The sequence below is a fragment of the Alligator sinensis genome, unplaced genomic scaffold (genome assembly GCF_000455745.1).
Source record: "Alligator sinensis unplaced genomic scaffold, ASM45574v1 scaffold647_2, whole genome shotgun sequence".
Lineage (NCBI taxonomy): Eukaryota > Metazoa > Chordata > Crocodylia > Alligatoridae > Alligator > Alligator sinensis.
The window spans coordinates 129,320-148,897 of NW_005841832.1; the positions used below are offsets into that span (position 1 = coordinate 129,320).

The 19,578-nt window shown below is 44.8% G+C and overlaps 1 protein-coding gene across 1 annotated transcript in view; it reads left to right on the plus strand.

Moving 5' to 3' along the window:
• The window catches only part of TEDC1 (tubulin epsilon and delta complex 1), a 157,953-nt gene that overhangs the window by 1,650 nt on the left and 136,725 nt on the right, over window positions 1–19,578 (plus strand). Inside the window, exons 2-3 of the mRNA XM_025193517.1 lie at window positions 1,358–1,436; window positions 6,608–6,810. Coding sequence (XP_025049302.1) covers window positions 1,358–1,436; window positions 6,608–6,810 — 282 coding nt within the window. The remainder of the gene's footprint in view (window positions 1–1,357; window positions 1,437–6,607; window positions 6,811–19,578) is intronic.

Sequence of the window (19,578 nt, forward strand, 5' to 3'; positions counted from 1 at the left end):
TATAAGGTCATCTCCTTACCTGCTGTCAGGGCACCCTTCCTCTCTGTCTCTGTTCCTGGTCCACCCTGTGGTCCTCTAATCATGGCGCATCCACCTCTGGTTATCTTTTCCTACCGGCTCTGTGTTCCCTGCAACACCACAATGTCCCTACTTTATCCACATATGGGAAATATAGCGGACTCTGTTTAAGTATGTAGCCTCAGGACTGAAAAAAAGGCTGTGCTTATCTGGAGTAGGCACTTGTCTGGACCTAATCAAAATTTAGGGGGTATGCAGCCCTGTCTCCTGTCATATTACCAGCCTTGAAATGGATTAGCCCTCTTCCTTTTGTGTGGGGAGGGACTCCTAATACCCCAGCACTGACAGTGCATTGTACTGTATAAGCATTATGTACAAAACTGTGCTATGATATTAGCAGTCCTAAAATTGACTGCTCTCTGCCTCATTTCCACAGGTTCTAATGGCAGCCCCAAAATTCTGTGGACAGGCCACATGAATAGAAATGCACAAACATCTTTGACATTGGAAGGAAGCACTTTTGCTAACGGGGAACAATATAGAGCTATTTTACTCCATGCTGCCCTCTGCCTTCGCTTCCTGCAAATGTTCTCTTTTAGCTTTTCTTGCTTAGAAACCTGCCCAGAAGTTCTAAGATGTCCCTGTCCTGGGAGCATATTCTGGAAATTATTTTCGTTTCTTAAAAATGTTGCTCAGGTTTATTGTATGTAGGGAACTACTTGCCCAGCCTGCCAACTCTCCTAGGCATTAAATGCATTTGTTGCAGTATCTGCTGTGTGGGGTCAAACTGATGCGGTCTGCAGCCAGATCTTCCTAGTGTGGACAGGAATTCTTTGTCACTCTGATCCATTGAGCCAGATGTCCTAACGGTTATGGACCTATCCCCAGCCTTTTGTGCAGTGCCTTATATACAGATTACCTAGAAACACCTGCTGCATAGAGAGTCTTTCAAGTATCTAATAACGTTCTGGTTCAAATACAGTTGAAGGTGTGCTGCACTGAAGTGGCCATTTTAGGAGCACTGCTGCTGTGTGAAAGTACTAAACAGTTCTTAGGACACAGCTGCTAGGAACTCTGCCATACCATTCCTAGATGTTCAGTTGCCCTGTGCAGTCATTAATCCTGTAATTCTGTTGTTTCTTAAATGCATATCCCCCATGCTGTTGCAAGCACCCTGAGGAAGTAAGACACTGCAAGAGCCTGCCTGCCATAAGAGCTATTGCTGGCTACCACTGTATTATTCCAGGCAACAACCAGTGCTGGACTTTTGGAGAATTACAGATAAATATGTGGCAATTCTTGTGAATGCTAATTTTTCTGGATTTTTTTTTTTTTGCAGAGCCCAGAGCTCTGGAGGCTGCTCTATTCTCTTCTGAAACAAATCCATGAGGGAGGATGCACTAAGTCTGACACCATAGGTAATGCATTTCTTGTCTACCCAGGTCTTGTGTCTGTTTCTGGACATGACCTGAGCTGGATTTACTCAGAGAGGGACACAGGTCCCATTCTGGATAATTTAGTTTATCTCACTGACCCGAATTCTTACATCAGAGCTGTGCAGATAGAATTGCTTCACAGAACCTGCTGATTTATACTGGGCTTGTTTTATCCTTGTTAATGAGGTTTTAGTCAGGCAAATTGGATGTTCTCTCATCTGCTGGAGGCTCTTGCTTCTCATGGGCATTTTATCAGGGCCTTAGTCACAGTAGCTGTATTTAAACTCTGCATTGGCTGGAGAAGTCCCCAGAGTACGTAGAGGTAATTACAGAAAATAGGTTTACTTCCCCTCTAATCTCTCATTATTTTCTCATTCTAAAAATGACACTTGACCCTATGGTAAATTGCCATCAAGTCATGCTTAAGAACGGTGGTTTATAACAGATGTGCTGTGCACTAAAGCCGTGCACTAAAGCTAGCATTTTGAAGCCAAGTTTTGGAATGAGGGGGAAAAATCCACTGTGTGCGCAGTTTTTGGAGAGGCTGTAAACTACAGCAGTAGACAGCAACCATGTTGCAGAGAGAGCCTGCACATAGGTTGGGTCTGCAAACAACTACTGCCTTGTCAAATACAATTTTTACCTGCTATTTAAATACATGCTGTTCCTCCAGGTTCATGCCTTCCCCAGACGATATCCCTGTCTCAACCCCTCCAGAGTGCCTCCTTACTAGAGCCACTTTGATGTGAATGTGAGATCCTCTTGGAGTCCTAGAGTGCTCCTCTATCTTTAAATTGGTACACTTCTTGGGTCTAAACAAGCCTACAGCTTGGGGAGGGAACAGAAAAGCACCAAGTAGATTTGGCCAAAAAGACTTTGGAAGCCTGTGGCTGAGCTGGAAAAAAAGAACAGTTCCCCTGTAGCAATCCTTCCTAGCATTCCATAGGATCAAATCTAACTTTTAAGAACCTTCTGCTGTTAGGTTTTGGAGCTGGTTATGGTGGCTGGATACTAGATCTAAGTAGCAGATCTCAGTGATATAAACATCCTGTAGTTTCCATCCATCATTTTCTCTTGATTTGTGTACTGAAAAAGTGGTAATTTCCTAAAATTTGGAAAAGGGCAGGACTGCTATTTTGGGCAAGACTTTATTTTGGCAATCATTTTGAGCAAATGACCCTCAAATTTGTATCAGAGACCAGACCCTGAATTGGAGTTAGCATCCCAGTTCTTGAGCCTCTTCCTATATGTGTAATTACAGAGTGATTAGTGGGCATTATAATTTTTGTAATAAAAGCTTCTGTGTCATGTTCTTAATGGCTGAACTGTGCTCCCACATAGTGGCACAACTTATATTTTGGGAAAATATTTAAAGATAAACTATTCTGTGCATGATTGTGTTTAAAATATCTGAACAGTTGCATTTTTGGATGGAACAAAACTAGTATTCCTGGAAGGTGTTCCTCCCCTTTCTTGTTTTGGAAGAGAACTGTTTTCTTGCCTTTTTTTTCTCATAAATATCTTCTAAACTTTTAGGGGAAAAGTTCATGTGCACTAGTCACTTAAATTTCAGAACAGTGGTTCCTTCATCAGGAAAATTGAAGTGTGAGTCAAAGTAAGCCTTGTATTGGAACTCTGGGAATAAGTTTAACAATGGAGTGTCATGACCAGTGACCAGCCTTTCTGCTGCTCTTTCCATCAGTGCTTAATCTGCATGAATTATTTTAAAAAGAAAAATAAAGCAAATCCAACTCATCAGATATGCCTTTTGACACATCAGTTATTTTTTCTGGTATAGCAGTTCAGTTGTAATACTTCCAGAAAGAGCTCTGTAGCTGCTTTATTGCTTTCTCATCTGACATATGAAACAGGAATAGTTCTTCTGTAGTGCTAGTTTCTCAAAATAATTCTGGTTTGTGGCACTTCTACAGGTGTTTCTTGCCTGAGTGCATGAACTAATGTTTCTGTTTTCATCCCTAGTCTTGGCTCATGTTTTTTCCTTCTGTAGCCTGCATGGATCTAGAGTAATGCATAGCTCTCTACTGAATACTGAGCTGTAATTCATTGGAAGGGTTCTGCAGGCATCGTAAAGTAAACGAGTGCAGCTTGAGCATGATATGAACAGAGCTGAGCCCTGAGGTTAAATCACAGCTTGGCCTTTAGTTGCTGAACCTGTTCTTGCCAATGAAATGTACATGCAGAGGAGGATTTATTAGAAAGATCCACAAAGCCGTTCTGTGCAAATTGCTTTATCTTAATGAAGTACCTCAGTAAAGTGTTGGCAAAGAGCAGGTATTGCAGCAAGTGGCATTAGCAGCTGACGTAAGCAGAATTTTTCTCTCTCCTTGAGGTATATTGAGTATTGCGCTCTTTTTGGTTGACTGCTTGAGTACTGTGTAGGTACTTATACTCCCATTCTCATGGGGTCTGGCTATTATCCCAGTTGTCAAAATGGGGAAAACAAAGGCTATGTTTGTACTTCCATGTTTGACCTTAAGCCCATACTTGCTATCTGTCCACTATAAGTCCCTTAGCTCAACCCCTGGCAACAGTTCAGCTTGACCCTGGAAGCTTTGCTGAATTTGTGGGTATGAAGTTGACTCTGTCCCCATTTGCTTCATGGCTTTACTTGTTCTTTACTCCCTTTGAAGGCCCTGAGCATAGGAAGTCTATCAGTAGCACTGACCTACAATTCCCTATATCTGACTTTTGGCCCTTCTGCAGCCTCTTTATTTTGTTCAAAAGCGGAGATGAGCAATCCTTAATTGGATTCCTAAAATAGCTTTCTTGGGAAACCTGGGGCTTCGTGTGCATGTTACATGTAAGGCATGATTAGGCAGTTGATCACACCTTTAGTGGTCAGCTGGCCACACAATGGCGAAATAAAAAGAAGAAGCTGCAAAGTTATTAGTGAGTTACAAAGTGAGTTACAAAGTTAAACAGCTACAAATTTTAAGTGATCGGAGCTCCCAGCTGGGGGTCTCCTGTGCATTCCCCAGCCTGGGAACCCCCAGCTGACAGGGCTCCCAGATGCAGGGGGCTCCACGCACACCTGTTGCTGGGAGACTGTCGTTGCTGTGATCTCCCAGTGATGTGGGACTCCACACACCCCTGCGGCTGGGAGATCATAGCTACTGTGATTTCCCAGCTGTGGGGGTGCACGAGGGTCCCTTTGGCTGAGAGATTGGAGCAGCTATAGTCTCCCAGCTATGGGGATGTATGGAGTCCCAGCTGTGAGAGCTTCCTTCTTGAAGGTGCAGGGGGAACCTGGGATTGGGCTCACTCTGCACCAGCAATTAGGTGTGATGGGATCTAATGTGTGATCCCAGAATCATGTCTCCTGCCATGCACAGGTGGCATAGTAAGAGGCACGATTTCATAGATCATGCATTAGATCTCATTTCGCCTTTACCTGCACTATGTAGAGTGGTCCTGGAATACATCTTAGTGCCATGCACGAGGAGAGCCACAATGTGGATAACTTTGTGCTGTCTACAAGGTATGCTACTGACAGGAAAGGGAAGCCTCAAAGTTGACCCTGTCAGTGTAGACTCAGCCAAAGTGACTTGCTGAACGTCACATAGAATCTGGGGAAGAACAGGACGCTGAACCCATGCCTCCCAGGTCCCAGGCCAGTGTTAGTACCCTGAGGCCATCCTTTTTATCTAATATATCACACCAAAATCCTAATGTTCCATATATGCAGTTTCTCTGGTATTGTTCAGCATGTTACAGAGGGAGAACTGAGGCATAGAGAGACCAAGTGACTTGTCTGATCTTATACAACAAGTAATTCAGCTCCCACTGGAACCTTAACTGGCCCTTCCTGTGGGTGGATGGCAGCAGTTGTGCGTAACATGATCCCACCTGAGTGGACAACATCACTTACAGTTTTACAAATACCCAGGAATGTACGGAGTTTGTTGTGGAAGTTGGGTATGCATTAGACACTGAGTACTGTGGGAACCTGGACAGTTTAGAGGTATGGCAGGGCATACTGCAACTAATCTATTCCAAAACAGATTTTGTAACCATTGTGTAATTTTATAAGGGCTTTGTTGCAAGCCATCTTATATGATTGTGTCAAAGAGTAAAGAGAGGTAAAATTCCCCTTCTTTCATTCTGGGGTTCTCTGCATTGGGGGAACAGTCTTTGAGAAGATTTTACTGTTCTCCCCAACGTGTAGGCAGTGAGTCAATAGACCGGCTGGGATAAGGTAGGCTTTTGCTTTTGTTGGCTGGCATGCTGGGGTCAGCAGTCAGGGCTAGGAAAAGGTTCATCAAATTGCAAGAGTCACCATCTGGTCTCTTGTCTGCCTCAGGCTTGGGGCTTTTGGAAAAGCACAATCTGGCTTTAGGTCAGCAGTTAAACAAGCTAGCAGCTCTGTTTTCAGTGAATAGCTGCTCACCAGCAATAGCAGGGCTTGCAGAACATTGCCTCTAGGCAATAGAAGCAAGAAACCTTCATAGTCAATGGGAAGGAGAAACCTAAACTACAGCAAGGATAGATGCCTTCTCTTTTCACCACTGAAACACAGGCATGAATTTGTAATGTTGAATGGTGGTGATGAAGGTTTTACAGTGCATGGGTGTGTACCATGTGGTACACGGTCATTTTGGCATCAGACAGAAGAGAATCCTGGTCTTTTGTTTTAATTTGCACTTCTGAGCACAGCAATATCAGGAAAACAGTCTCTTTCGTAGGAGGGAATTTAGACAAGAGCAGAAAAGGGAGAGATTGAGGAAACATCAATGCTGGCTCATGTTTGGTTCAATAATGGCTAGGTGCATGGTGTGAACCTACAGGTACATGAAGGGTTTTAAAAACCAAACTGGGGAGAAGACTTTCAAACACCTTTTCTTACCATCTGTACAAGAGTGTAGAACTAAGTTATTACTGAGCAAGTTATGAGGGTGTAATGTTGGAATAACGAGCTTTGAGGCCATAGACTCCCCTTTACTGGAAGTTTTAAAGAGCCAGTTAGACATTTTGTTGGGGATGGTCTAAGCATACTCATTACTGCCTCGGTGCATTAACATCACTTGAGATCCCTTCCAGGCCTACGTTTCAGTGATTCTTTGTTTCCTGCAAGTGAGTGGGCAAATGCATTGGGAGGTACATTGTGATATGCATTTTTGTTTTCTTTTTTCCAGACACCCAGATCAGATTTGTGAAGTCAGTGCTGCGGTACCATGGCTATGGCAGGTCAGAATTCTATCAGCTCCCTTCTGACGGATCTGTGGGTAGCCGGGAGCTGTTGCTGGCATTTTCCTGGCTTCTGCACAGGATTAATCTTTTGGAGCAGTTACTGAGTGTGAACAGAGTGAAAATCAGAGATGAAACCTCATTGTGCACGGTGAGCATGTGTTTTGTTTGTTGTCCATTTCTCCACCTTGTAGTTAACTTGCTCTGACAGTAGGTGTTCAAATTGCAAACAAATGTATTTTACAGGCATCTGGATTTTCTCTTCCCAGACTGTGTGGCTGCAGGTTTGCTTACAGTCTAGGCCATATGTCAGCAACCTGTGGCTCGTGGGTTAGATCTGATCTGCAGAGCTATTTCATATGGCCTGTGGCAGTGTTTTAGCAGTGGGTGGCTTCTCCTGGGTGTCAGGGAGAAGTGACAGTGTCTCAGCCATGGGGAGTGGTGAAGGTGGCTGCGTGTCTCTGGTCATGACCGACAGCATTGTGGTCTGGGTTGAAAGTAGCTTGTGCTTGGAGCTGAACTCCATTAAAGTGGCCCTGCGCTGCACAATGTTGCTGACTCTGTGGTCTAGGCAAATGGTTGGGCTGCGTCAGTTGTGTCTTTTCCTGTGTGGCAAAATGTAGAGATAAGGCAAATAGTATTTTGAAACATTTGAACATCAAATAACAGCTGCTGCTGTTCAGTGAGTAGCTAATGAGCTTGCAGCCTCCCCAAGAGGTCAATGAAATTTACTGTTGTGTTTCAACCAATAAAAAGATGTCAGCATGTAGGAAGCCAGCTTTCTAATGAGTCAACGCTAGTTGAGTATCTGCTGTAGCTGAGGAACCAGGGAATCCACAACTGCATAGGCCAATAACATTTGATAACTCAATTTAAAACTCCCTGCTTCAGTTACAAGATCTAGTGCATGATACTCCATAAGTGTGATTCTGCTTTGAACAGGGTTGGACTGGATGACCTCTTGAGGTCCCTTCCAGCCCTATGACTTTATGCAAAGCCCTTTGCCTGAAGGGCAGAGAGGCGAAGCTTAGGAATGAAGGTAAAAGGTATTCTCCACCGTGCAGTCACCCCTGTTGTACATAAATCCTCCTTGTTCTTTGCACCAAGGGCAACACAGACTGAATTTAAAATGACCAGCCCTGGCTTAGTACCTCTCTGTATGATTACCCAAGAGTCCTACAGTCTCAGTTGCTGGGTCCCATGTGCTTTCAAGTCAACTTAGTCTGTCTAAGATCTAGTCACTATTCTTACTTCCTGGTCTGTAAGATGCACTTCTGGGCTCAGATCTGTTGACCAAGCCCTTTCTGCCTAGTTACCATATATGCTAAAATTAGTATTTGAGACCTCTGAGACCACTAGTTTGTTGTTACACATTCTCCTGCTGAATTCTGTTTAGTCGAGGTTCTCTCTGGGTTTACAGTTGAAACCCTTGGGGGCAGTGTGGCAGGAAAGCCAGGAACCCAGGCTTAACAGAAGAATTTCTCAGCCACACTGACTTGATTCGTAACAAGTACTTGATAGTCACGCCACTTTGCAGAAAACACAAGTGTTGGGAATTCAGCCTCATTCACCCTTTCTGTTTATCTGTGGGTCATCAAGGCACCTGCCACCATCACTTTCCTACACATCCTACTTACATGCAGTGATGGTCAGTCTTCTGCACAGAACAGAATCCTACTCTTAAATAGGCTCTTCCATTTCTTAGCTGTGCACTCAGACTGAAAAGCTGAGACTCATCAGCAACTCTTAAACCTCACCTCCCAGTAGGCCCCTTGGTAGAAAACCTGTTGGTGCATTAGAGTAGACCAGTAGATTAGAGTGGGTCAGAATTCTTCAATTCAGATGATGATGTTGATGGTTCTATTCTTAGTCCTTCAAGGAGTGTCAAACACATTTCCTGGTGCCATGGATTTACTAGGGTTTTTGCTCAAGACCACAGCCTTTATACAGCCTCACCCCAGGCCTAACGTTTCTGCAGGTGACAGTCCCATGGCGCTTTCAGCACTGAGACTGGGCCTCTGAGTTAACAGCTCTGTGACCCAGCAGTGAATTCCAGTTAGTTCAGCTCCAAATGGAGACTTAACCCTTCAAGGAAAGTATTATAACTAGGAGCAATTGCAGCAACATGACAGCGTTTCCAAAATGGTCTACTATTTATGGTTGACTGGAACATAGCAAGCAAAGTCCTTAGCTTAGTATGGCCAGGACAGGTTTAAAACAGAGTCCACATCCCTTGAAAATCATCCTTGCTTTCTCTGTGACAGTTGCTGGGCCGCAATAGTTATTTTGCACTTCCAAAAGTGATACCTCTATTCTTTATAATGGTTAGAATGTGGTAGAAAAACCTGAACAGTCTTTTATGTTGTGTTGCTGAATTGGCAGTAGAGAAAGCCCAGTACTATTTCCAGAGTTACTTCATGCTGTGGCACTGATACTAAGATCTGGTCGAAGGACGGTGATGAGACGAAATGGTGCAAAATCACAAATAATTAAACAGCAAAGCCATAGTAGTGAATTTAGACAATTTGCATTCCACACCCACATGTTTCATTTCACATATTTAGAGAAGAAATACAACAGTTCAGCAAATAGAAACCATGCTTTTAAAGATAGGTTTTCTTTCTTTAGAGAGATTATAAATGATATCTTAAGAGAACAAACTAGAACAGTTAAATAAAACCTTTGGCTGCTCCATAGAAGAGTTAGTACAGGGCTCCCAGAAAATTCCTGACCCTTCAAGGGTGTCTGATGGTGTCATGTATGGTGGGCCAGTAGGAGGTGCTCCTGCACTGAGCAACTCACCTTACTGCACCCAACCACCTTCCAGGTTCCAAGTGCCTCCCTAGGGGCATCTCGTGTCTGGCTGACCCCCTTCCTGGAGCACACCTGCTAGCCTGGAGGTACAGCTGCCACCACCCAGGGACTGGCCTGATCCTGGCACTGTTCTCTCTGGGAAAGACAGGCCTAGTAGCCCTCGAGGGTACTCGACTCACTTCAAGAACTTGGGGTGCTTCCCTCAGTCTCAAGCACAAATAGTGGTCTCCCTTAGTCAGCCGAACCAAGGGGACCCCAAGGTATAAGCTAGACCCACTTCCAATAAGTCTCCCACACTAGGTACAAAGGAGAACTTTATTGGTTACAAGGAGTAGGTCTGGAATAGGGTACAGAGTAGAGCAATATTAGAGAAATCCCCTAGAGCAAACAGACTGGCTGGGTAGCCTTTGATCATGCATCTGAGTTACTGAAAGCTATTTATCTAGTTAGATCTCAGGTAGCTTACTTACAAGCATCATCCAGAGTCAGGTGGAGATTCCCTCTGGAGGCAGGCAGTTCACTGATCATGAGTTTCCAGAGAGAGCAAGTTTCAGATTTCATAGATTTCATAGACATTAGGGCTGGAAGGAACCTTGGAAGATCATCGAGTCCAGCCCCCTGCCCAAAGGCAGGAAGTCAGCTGGGGTCATAGGATCCCAGCAAGATAAGCATCCAATTTTTTCTTGAAGGTGTTCAATGTAGGTGTTTGAACCACCTCTGATGGCAGGCTATTCCAGACCTTGGGGGCTCGGACAGTAAAGAAATTCTTCCTTATGTCCAGCCTGAAACGGTCTTCCAGTAGTTTATAACCATTCGACCTCGTCATCCCTTGGGGCACTCTGGTGAACAAACGTTCGCCCAGATACTTGTGGCCACCTCAGATAAACTTACAGGTGGCCATCAGATCACCCCTGAGCCTGCACTTTTCCAGGGTAAAGAGCCCCATAGCTCTCGGCCTGTCATCTTAAGGTCTGTTTTCCTGACCTCTGATCATGCTTGAGATGGTCCTGCTCTTCTCTCCGAGTTTTCACCATGGCTACTCCCTCTCCTCCTGGGCAGTCCTTTATAGAGCCCTTATGACCCCATTTACCTGGTCCGATAGAGGCCAGCACCTGTTGGGTGGCTGCCAGCCAACCAATTTGAAATGTATCACTGGTTGCTGGGCAGACTGGCAGAGTCTCTAGCCCCCTCCCAATCTGGTTGGCATTGCTTAACAATAAGGAGCTTAAGCCCCTCACCCAGGTATGTGATGCCAGTCATGTAAGCAGAAGGAGCAGGTTTCCCCCCTCCATCAGGAATGTAGCCAACTCGGGTTACAACTCAGGGTTACCTAAAGAGCCCATATTAACCAAATTGTTACAGAGCAGAGGTTTTGAGGAGAGACAGGTGGCATTCTGCCATACCATGTAATGGTAGGATGGGTGCCTCAAGAACCTGTCTTTGGAGAATCTTCTCATTGCACCTTACACATCTTTTGGTGCCTTCACATAGTGGTCAAGTATTTTGCTAGTTGTTCATTTCTAAGTACTGATGTAATGCAGTAATGGTTGAAGTGAAGCAGCCCACATGAATCCAGGCAATGGGATGACACAACATGAAGCATTTCCATTGAGTGCTTAGGTTCTGTTGTGCTGTTTAAAATACTAGATGAAGGAATTGTGGTAATCTGGTGGTACTGCCAAAGCTCATACAAACACGCATCAAGCAGTTCACTGTTATACTTCTTGCTGTGACTCATCAATGTTCTTTGTGCCTACTTTGTGAGCAACATGAAATACATTTTTTCTCCCCAGTCACTCTGCAGAACAGTGCTTGGAAAGCTTTACAAATCCTGAAAGATTTTGTAATGTGCTTCCCAAAGCACTTACAGACTTTTGCTGTGCATTAAAGCTTATTAATGGTAATGTTTCTTGTTCAGTGCTCATATTGGAAGCTTTTAATATGTTATAAAAAGCAAGATAATTTCCAGACAGAAAAAATCACATTAAGATGGAGTTACAGCTGAGAGTACACAAGGGGTGAAAATTACAATAAGGTAACTATACCAGAAACAGGTATTGCAGAGCCAGGAAGTGGAGTTTTAAGGTTTAAACTTAAAAGGTCTGAAAATGCAGGGTTACAGCATCCAAATAACTACCTTTACTCTGTACAAATATAGTGCTGGTGGGGAGGCACTGTACATGCCTTTTAAAATCTGTTTCCTTATAAACCACTCATTAAAATACATTAATTGCTACAGAAAAGTGAGATATTAGTAATCTTTTTGCATAATTATTACATGTCCTCTCCACACGTAGTAGAACATTATTAGGTTAGGTCGCTGATTCTTACCCAGAGTGCTGTGGGGGTCATGCTCAATATTAGCATTGTTAGGTGTGCAAACATCTGCATATGATTCACAAAATAAACCCAGAAATTTCTTGTAGGAATCCAGAGTGGCAACAATATTCTGATCTCTTATGGTCTTTTGGGGTTCTTTCCAACAGTGAAGGAAATGCTCTTATTATTTTTCTGTAGTAAAAAATGAGTGAAACCTAAAGATCTGGCATTTTCTGAGGGGTGTTTGAATCTAATGAAGCTGAGAACCATTGGGTTAGACAGTGTTCAAGGAAGTCTCTAAAATCATGAGGAAATCCAAGTAAAACAGGAAAGGAAAGAAGATGGTACAATCTTAGTTACATATGGTCAGCTTATTTGGCAATCAGAAAATTGCTTGATATTGGGAGTGGGCCTAGACCACCTCAGTCTCTGTCAATGCTCTGTTATCATCAGGTCTGAAACTGACTAGGTCCTGCCAATTTCAAGATTTCTGGTAGGGTAGGGGTTGGTAAAATGCAGCCCAGGGACTAGATCCATCCTGCCAAGTGATTTTGTCTGGCCCACAGTAGGCAGCCTGGGCTGTGGTGTGTGTGGCCAGGCTCCTCCCAGGCTCAGAGTTGCTGTCTGGTGTGGAGCGCAGCTTGCCTTATCCCCATGCATGGTGTTTGGGCATGTCGGAAGCTGTAGTTCACAGGATGGGGCAGTGCAGTGGCAGGATAGGGGTGGTGCGGTGGCCTGACTTGGCTTCCCAGCAGTCCCCACGGTAATGGTTCACTTTGCCCTCACGCTTCTGCCGCTGCCAGTTCCATTGCTGCCACACCCAGCATGCTGCTCGGGTACCCTGGCCTGTCTGTGCGAGTTGGTGGAGACTCCATGCAGACCAACTCAAGATCCTTGCAGATAAGGCACACTCAGCTGGGTGGATACAATAGGGCCATGAGTGGGCAGGAAGTAGCGTCCAAGAGTGGGACAGGCAGGTGGGGTCAGGGCTGGGATCGTAGGGCGGTGACAGTGTGGGCTGGCCCCTACTTAGGAACTAGTGCCAGGGAATGTATCATAGTTCTGCCCAGGGCCCCAGCCCTGTGCTGTCACCATCCTATGATCCCAGCCCTGCCCCCACGTGCCTGTCCCACTCTTGGATGCTGCCTACTCCCAGACTCTCGTCCCTGCCTGCCTATGGCCTCATCCTATCCACCCAACTGACTGCGTGCTCTTTATGGGGGTCCCAGGCCGGTCTCCATAGAGACCCTGCCTGGCCGCCCACTCCATCTGGCACCACTGGTGGTGAGTGTGGGTCAGATGGGCCTGGGGCCAAATAGGATCAACGCCACACCAGATGGTGTAAACAGATGTCATGGGGGGGGGGCAGGGGCGGGGCAAGACTGGATCAGCACCCCACCCACTCACCCTCAACAGCTCACCAAAACTCCTTAAGTGGTCCTCCAGCCCAAATAATTGCCCACCCATGTAGTAGAGGCAAGGTGCTGTGTGTAACTATGTAAAGAGATTGAATGAGGTATGAACATCTGGGCAGAGACTGAGCTCAGGTTCTGAGTAACAAGACAGGGAGCCTTAATGGGGTGCAAACAGCTGAGAGCAGGAAGTTCATCTGCTTAAGTTGTGCCTTTAATAGTGGAATCAGTGGAATTTGGCAAGTGGTTTGTGCCATTTACCTAAGTTAGGAGGCTGCTTGCAGTATCCATGGGTATCATAAGTGGTGCTAAGGGCTGTTTGAATGTCATGTCTGTAAAGGTACACTGATACATCAGTCCGATATTGGATCTGCACCAATGTAAAGAAAATTGAGTGTATCGGAAGTTGGTCTCAAGCGGCCAATAAATGCCCGTGCATGCGTGCAGCTGCAACGCCGCATGTAGGCAGCAAGGAGTGCAGCTCAGCAGCTTGGAGAGCTGTGTGCAGCTGGTAAGTCTGTTGTGGTGGAAAGGGGGGAGGGAAGGGACTTGGTGGGGGAAGATCTATGCCCCTCGCAGTGAGGGAGGGACTGGGGTTGGGGCTGCCCAGCCAGGGTGGGGTATGGGATGGAGCTGCAGCTCATTCGGGAGGGTGTGGGGGAGAGGGCGGCTCCTGCTGCTGCGCACACCTCAACCGTGTGGGCGATGTGCCCCTAGATCTGCATGGGGCATGGGTGGGGTGGGCTGCAGCTGCATGCTGGGGGTGGGACTGTGTCGGGGGACTGCGGCAAATTTTTGTGGGGGTTTGCAACACCCCCCCCATAGCCTCCTCCCAGCGCCGCCACTGCCTGCACTAACTGGGCACAGTACCAGCCCGCAGCTGCAGCCCACCTCACCTGTGTCCCATGCAGATCCATGGTCACACCCCCCATGCCCTCCCGGGTGTGCACAGCAGCGGGAGCACTGCCCGCGCGCGCTGCCCCCCCGCCGCGATAAGCCGTGGTTCCTTCTCATGCCGCTCCACCCCAGCTGGGCAGTGCTTGCCCCATCCCCTGCCGCAGCCCCAGCCTCACTCCTCCCTCATCGCATTTTCCCACCCCTTCCACCACAACAGACTTATCAGCTGCACGCAGCTGTATCGGAATCAGATCAGTATTGGCTGATATGCCTCATTAAAAATTGGCTATCGGTATCAGCTCCAAAAATCTCTATCAGTGCACCCCTACATGTCTGATCTCCTGTGTGCTGTTAGTTGGAAACATGGTTTGAGCAACTAAGACCTGGAACCCTTTGCATGTGCCGGTTCAAATATATATTGTGTGCACATCTGAGCACTTACTCGTTAGCTTAGTGGCAAGAAATACGGGGAAGGAGGATACTTTTGAAAGTTTGAAATAATTTCTAAAGGCAGTTTCAAATAACTTAGTAGCCTAAGTTTGTGGCAAACTTAGGATCGTGTGGTTTGAAGGGACTCCCAAGGCTCCCTGCACAGATGCAAGATCAGGTGTTTCTATCTCTCTCAGACAAGTGCTTATCCAGTCTCTTCTTGAAAACATCCAGTGAAGGGGAGGGCATTTTTACATGTGCTCCTGGATATGGTGCTGGGTGCTTTAATTAGCAAGCCACACTGATTAAAAGTGTCTCTGTGTCACATGTATCAGTGTCACCATGCATCCCTGTGCTGAAGAATGGCGGTGGGGCTCTTTGAACTATAGCTTATTGGATGCATTTTATTTCAAAACGGCCCGTTGCCATTTTGTCAGCACAGATATGCATGATGACTCTGATGCATGTGATGCATGAGGCTGCTGGAGCACATCAGTTTCCATGCTCCAGTGGACTTGATTAATCAGGATTTGTGGTTTTGGACAGCAGCCACAGCCTCTCTTGGGGAAAAGGGGTGCAAGTTGGGGAGGGGTTCTCTTGGCTGAGAAGTAGAGGAGTGGGAGTGGGTCTGTAAAGAGGAGTTTGGGAGTGGCATGTGGAGAGAGGATTTTCTGCACAGGGGCCTGGATTGGTATGGAAGTTTGGGAAGGTTGAGAAGCCCGCTTGGGATGAGGGCTATGGGGCATGCTGTCTTGGGAAATAGGTTGGGAGGTGGGAGTGAGTGGGACGGGGTAGAATTTTTAAGGTTTTTAGGTATCGTGTGGGCAGTCTAGGTGTTTTTGATGAGTTTTTTTAATACCATTCAGGTTTTATTGTGAGCTACCCTGACTCTTCGTTGGATAGGACAGCATTTAAATGTAATATAGAAATACATTTTTTTGCTGCTATTTTACACCCATTGTTTTTTGTCCTGCTTTCTGCAACGAGAACAGTTGTTCTCTCTCTTCTTTATGGCAGTCTTTCAGATATTTGAACATTTCTGTCATGTCCCCATTTATTTTTCTTTTCTTTAAACTAAACACATCTAGTTCTCTCAACCTTTCCTCATATGGTTTGCGTTCCAAGTCTTGTATCATCTTCATCGCTTGTCTCTGGATCCTCTGGTTTTTTCACATCGTTCTTAAAACGTGATGCCCAGAGCTGAATACAGTGCCCCTGCTGAGGCCCGACCAGCAGTGAGTAAAAAAAAAAAAAATGACTAGAGATGCAGAAAAAAATCTGAAAAGTGTCAGTAGAAAAAGAAATTGTGCTGCCTGAAACAGCGGAGCCAAATTAAAAGAAAATAATTCTATTCTTGGTAGAAAGCTAACCTGAGAAATTTCAGAGCAAATGGAGTCTATTTTAGAGATTTATAAACACTTAAAAATAGTTTCTTGAAGTGAAAATCTTCTTGTGCAAAACTATAAAAAAATGGCCTTCAGTTTTATGAAGGACTGAAAACAGTGGCTAAAACAACAAATCATATGCCTCGTTTTGTAGTTCATGTAATCCTGCTGAAGTCAGCAGGGTTGTACCACAACAAGCATAAGAAGAATCCAGCCATTTTGTGTTTATCCAAAAGACAAAACACAGCCTCCAGAACAGCAGCCACACTACTTTTTCAAACAGAAATTAATGTAATTTGTTTCAAACATTTTGCACATACTGACAAGACCATTTAACAAAGCAGACATGCAGAGCCTATGCTGTGAAGGGAAAAAATGAATTTAATCCCCAATTAATGGTATGATGACAAGGCTACTAGATTTTAAAATTAATTCTAGCTACCCTACCACAGTAAGCCATGTCTGAAACACAAATGAGAGCTGAAGCCCACTAAATAGCTCATGTTATGCCAATACACTGCATATCAGAAGCCAGTTATATTAATGTTTCGCACTTGATCTCATACTATTGCTTCTATGGGTCTTCCTTCTTTACAGTTTCTTAGCAACACAGTTTTCTTCTACCCATTTTCCTCCACTGAAAATTAAATGTTTCCATCACCTCTAGAAGACATCAGACCAATTATTCATAGAGGGCAGGGATATACAGTGTGTGTTATGGAGTAACAATGCAGTTTTTGTAAACAGTTCACAATTCAAGGCCTACACAGAGACTTAATTTTAAACATGAATATAAGTGTTTCCAGTATCAGGATATACACGATATATCTTATAGGCTGACCGAAAGAGTTAAGAGGAGGTTGTGGGAGGGAGCTGGGCAATAAGAGATTATGAGGTCTGCTTACTGTATGTATCAAGTTTAAAAAAAAAAAAAAATTTAAAATTTGAAGCAATGGTCACTGAGGACCAGCATGGCAAGCAGCTAAGAATCACTACACAGATCAGACATTACAGAGTCACTTCAGCAGTGGTTCTCAGTCTTTTCATACTCAAGGTGCAGGCAGAATGAATTATGCTAAGGCTTTTAGCCATATCCAGGCCTTCCCAGAACTAAGCAGTAAAATTGAACAGAGCACCTTATAAGGTATTGGAAGAAGTACTGTAGGTGAGCAATGTATAGCACTTTCCCCATAAGGAAAGGTAACCAAAAGTAGGATAGGTTTGGTGTACTGTGTGAGGAATATGTGGCTCAGTGCCAGGGGATTGAACAATTTGGGATGAGAAAGTTACAAAAGTCATGAAGAAACAAAGGAATAGGTGTGTTAGCATGCTGTGATTCTGGGAGGACAGACACAGCTGCCTCCCTGCTTGAACAGTGGGGAAGCCAGAAACAAACATCACACACATCCAGCTGAGGACCTGACTGGTACCACCAAAGGTCGCTGCTGTAACGTCTAAAGGAGCCGCTTGCCAGGTCATATTATGGGCAGGAAGCCTGTAATATTGCCTAGGGGTTACTATTAAAGTTCACTTGGTACCAAATTGGTTGAGTTGCTGTGTCAATCCTTGTGGGGCTATGGCAAAAAGAAATCCTATTGGTTACACAAGGCACCCCTTGGAAAATGCCAGATCTTAGTTTCACTCATTTTTTGACTATATAAAAATAATAGAGCAATTTTTCTGATGCAAAGAACTTGGAAAGCCTCTAGCAGGTTGGAATGTTTTTAACACTATGGATGCCTATTTGAAATCTGTGGGTTTATCTTGTGACTCATGTTTACACACTTAAGAGTGCTAGCATTGCATGGCATCTCTGAAAGGATCACAAGGCATGTTATGGCATCCTTGTTGACAATCGCTGTGCAACAGAAATTAAATTGGAAAATGACAGAAGGTAAAAAAACAAGGGGCCTATTTGTTTCTGTTTTTGAATCCATTCCAGTTCATGCTTTTTGGTTTCACTGGTAGTTTACCATCTTTGTAGCTGAAGGCTTTTCCTTAGCATCGTGGCACCAAAATGAAGCTCAGTGTATATTGTTCTCTGATTAGCTGTCCAGCAATTGGGCTGTTGATGTACTACCAAGAGCTTCAGATTCTCCTCTGAAATCTTGGAAAGTAATCTCCTCCCCTCAGTTTCATTTGTTAATTCCATTGTTCTCAATCCTAAAAGCCATCCAATATTTTGAGAGGCATGAGCTATTTTTCTAAACACTAGAGAGGAGCCTTCTGGAAAATCTGAGTGAGCTGGAGACTGACATTACAGTAACAGAAGACTGAAACAAACAACTGAAAGGTGAGGGCATTTTCCAGGAGATTGTTAAAAGTTCCTGTCTTATTTTCCATTAATGTTTTCCATATGTGGAGACTTGGCATCCCTTACCTTCTTCACTTAAGAGTTGAGAAAGATCATGTAGTTCCCTAGACCTCCAAAGCCTCCTGGTGAGGCAAGGCTTGATATGCATCATCCAGGTCTTCTCTAGGTATGTCTACATGAGATCCTAGAAATACAGTAGACTAATTCTATTGTGTTAAGTTAGTACCTGTTCTTACAGGTATTACAGCATAATTATGGTGCAGTTATGCACGTGAAGATGCGCCCACCATAAACAATGAAGAGACAGTAATGTTTCTTTTCTGCCTTTCACTCTCATGTCCAAGTATGCGTCAACTAATGGATCAATATGCCAAGAATTCCAATGGTTTTAATAAAAATAAAAACTCCTGTGTGAAGAATGTTATTTCTCTATTTTTTTTTTGGCTACTGTGGGAACATCCATTTGTTTAACAGTGGTTGACTTGAATGGATTAACTCAGTTCTATGTTATCTTGAATTTTGTTATAAAAAAAAATGATGTCACTGAGACAGCCTTTAATTTCATTGAGAGTTTGTGTGTCCTTGAAGAGTTTGATGATATTTTAACTGTTGAGGACCTAAGTAAGGCCATACATCAGGGGCGGGCAATTATTTCAGCTGGAGGGCTGCTTAATGAGTTTTGGTCAGCTGTCAAGGGCCGCATAAGTAGCCCTGCTCTTTGACAGTTACTCTGCCCCCTGGTCATAGATTTCATAGATTTCATAGACATCAGGGCTGGAAGGGACCTCGGAAGATCATCGAGTCCAGCCCCCTGCCCAAAGGGCAGGAAGTCAGCTGGGGTCATAGGATCCCAGCAAGATAAGCATCCAGTTTCATCTTGAAGGTGTTCAATGAAGGCGCTTGAACCACCTCCGGTGGCAGGCTGTTCCAGACCTTGGGGGCTCGGACAGTAAAGAAGTTCTTCCTTATGTCCAGCCTGAAACGATCTTGAAGTAGTTTGTGACCATTCGACCTCGTCATCCCTTGGGGCGCTCTGGTGAACAAACGTTCCCCCAGATGCTGGTGGTCACCCCTGATAAACTTGTAGGTGGCCATCAGATCACCCCTGAGCCTGCGCTTTTTCAGGCTAAAGAGCCCCAGGGCTCTCAGCCTGTCATCGTAGGGTCTGCTTCCCTGACCTCTGATCATGCGCGTGGCTCTTCTCTGGACTCTCTCAAGCTTCTCCACATCCTTTTTGAATTGTGGAGCCCAAAACTGGACACAGTACTCCAGCTGCGGCCTCACTAAGGCCGAGTACAGGGGGAGAATGACGTCCCGGGATTTGCTTGAGAGCAAAAATAAAAATGTTT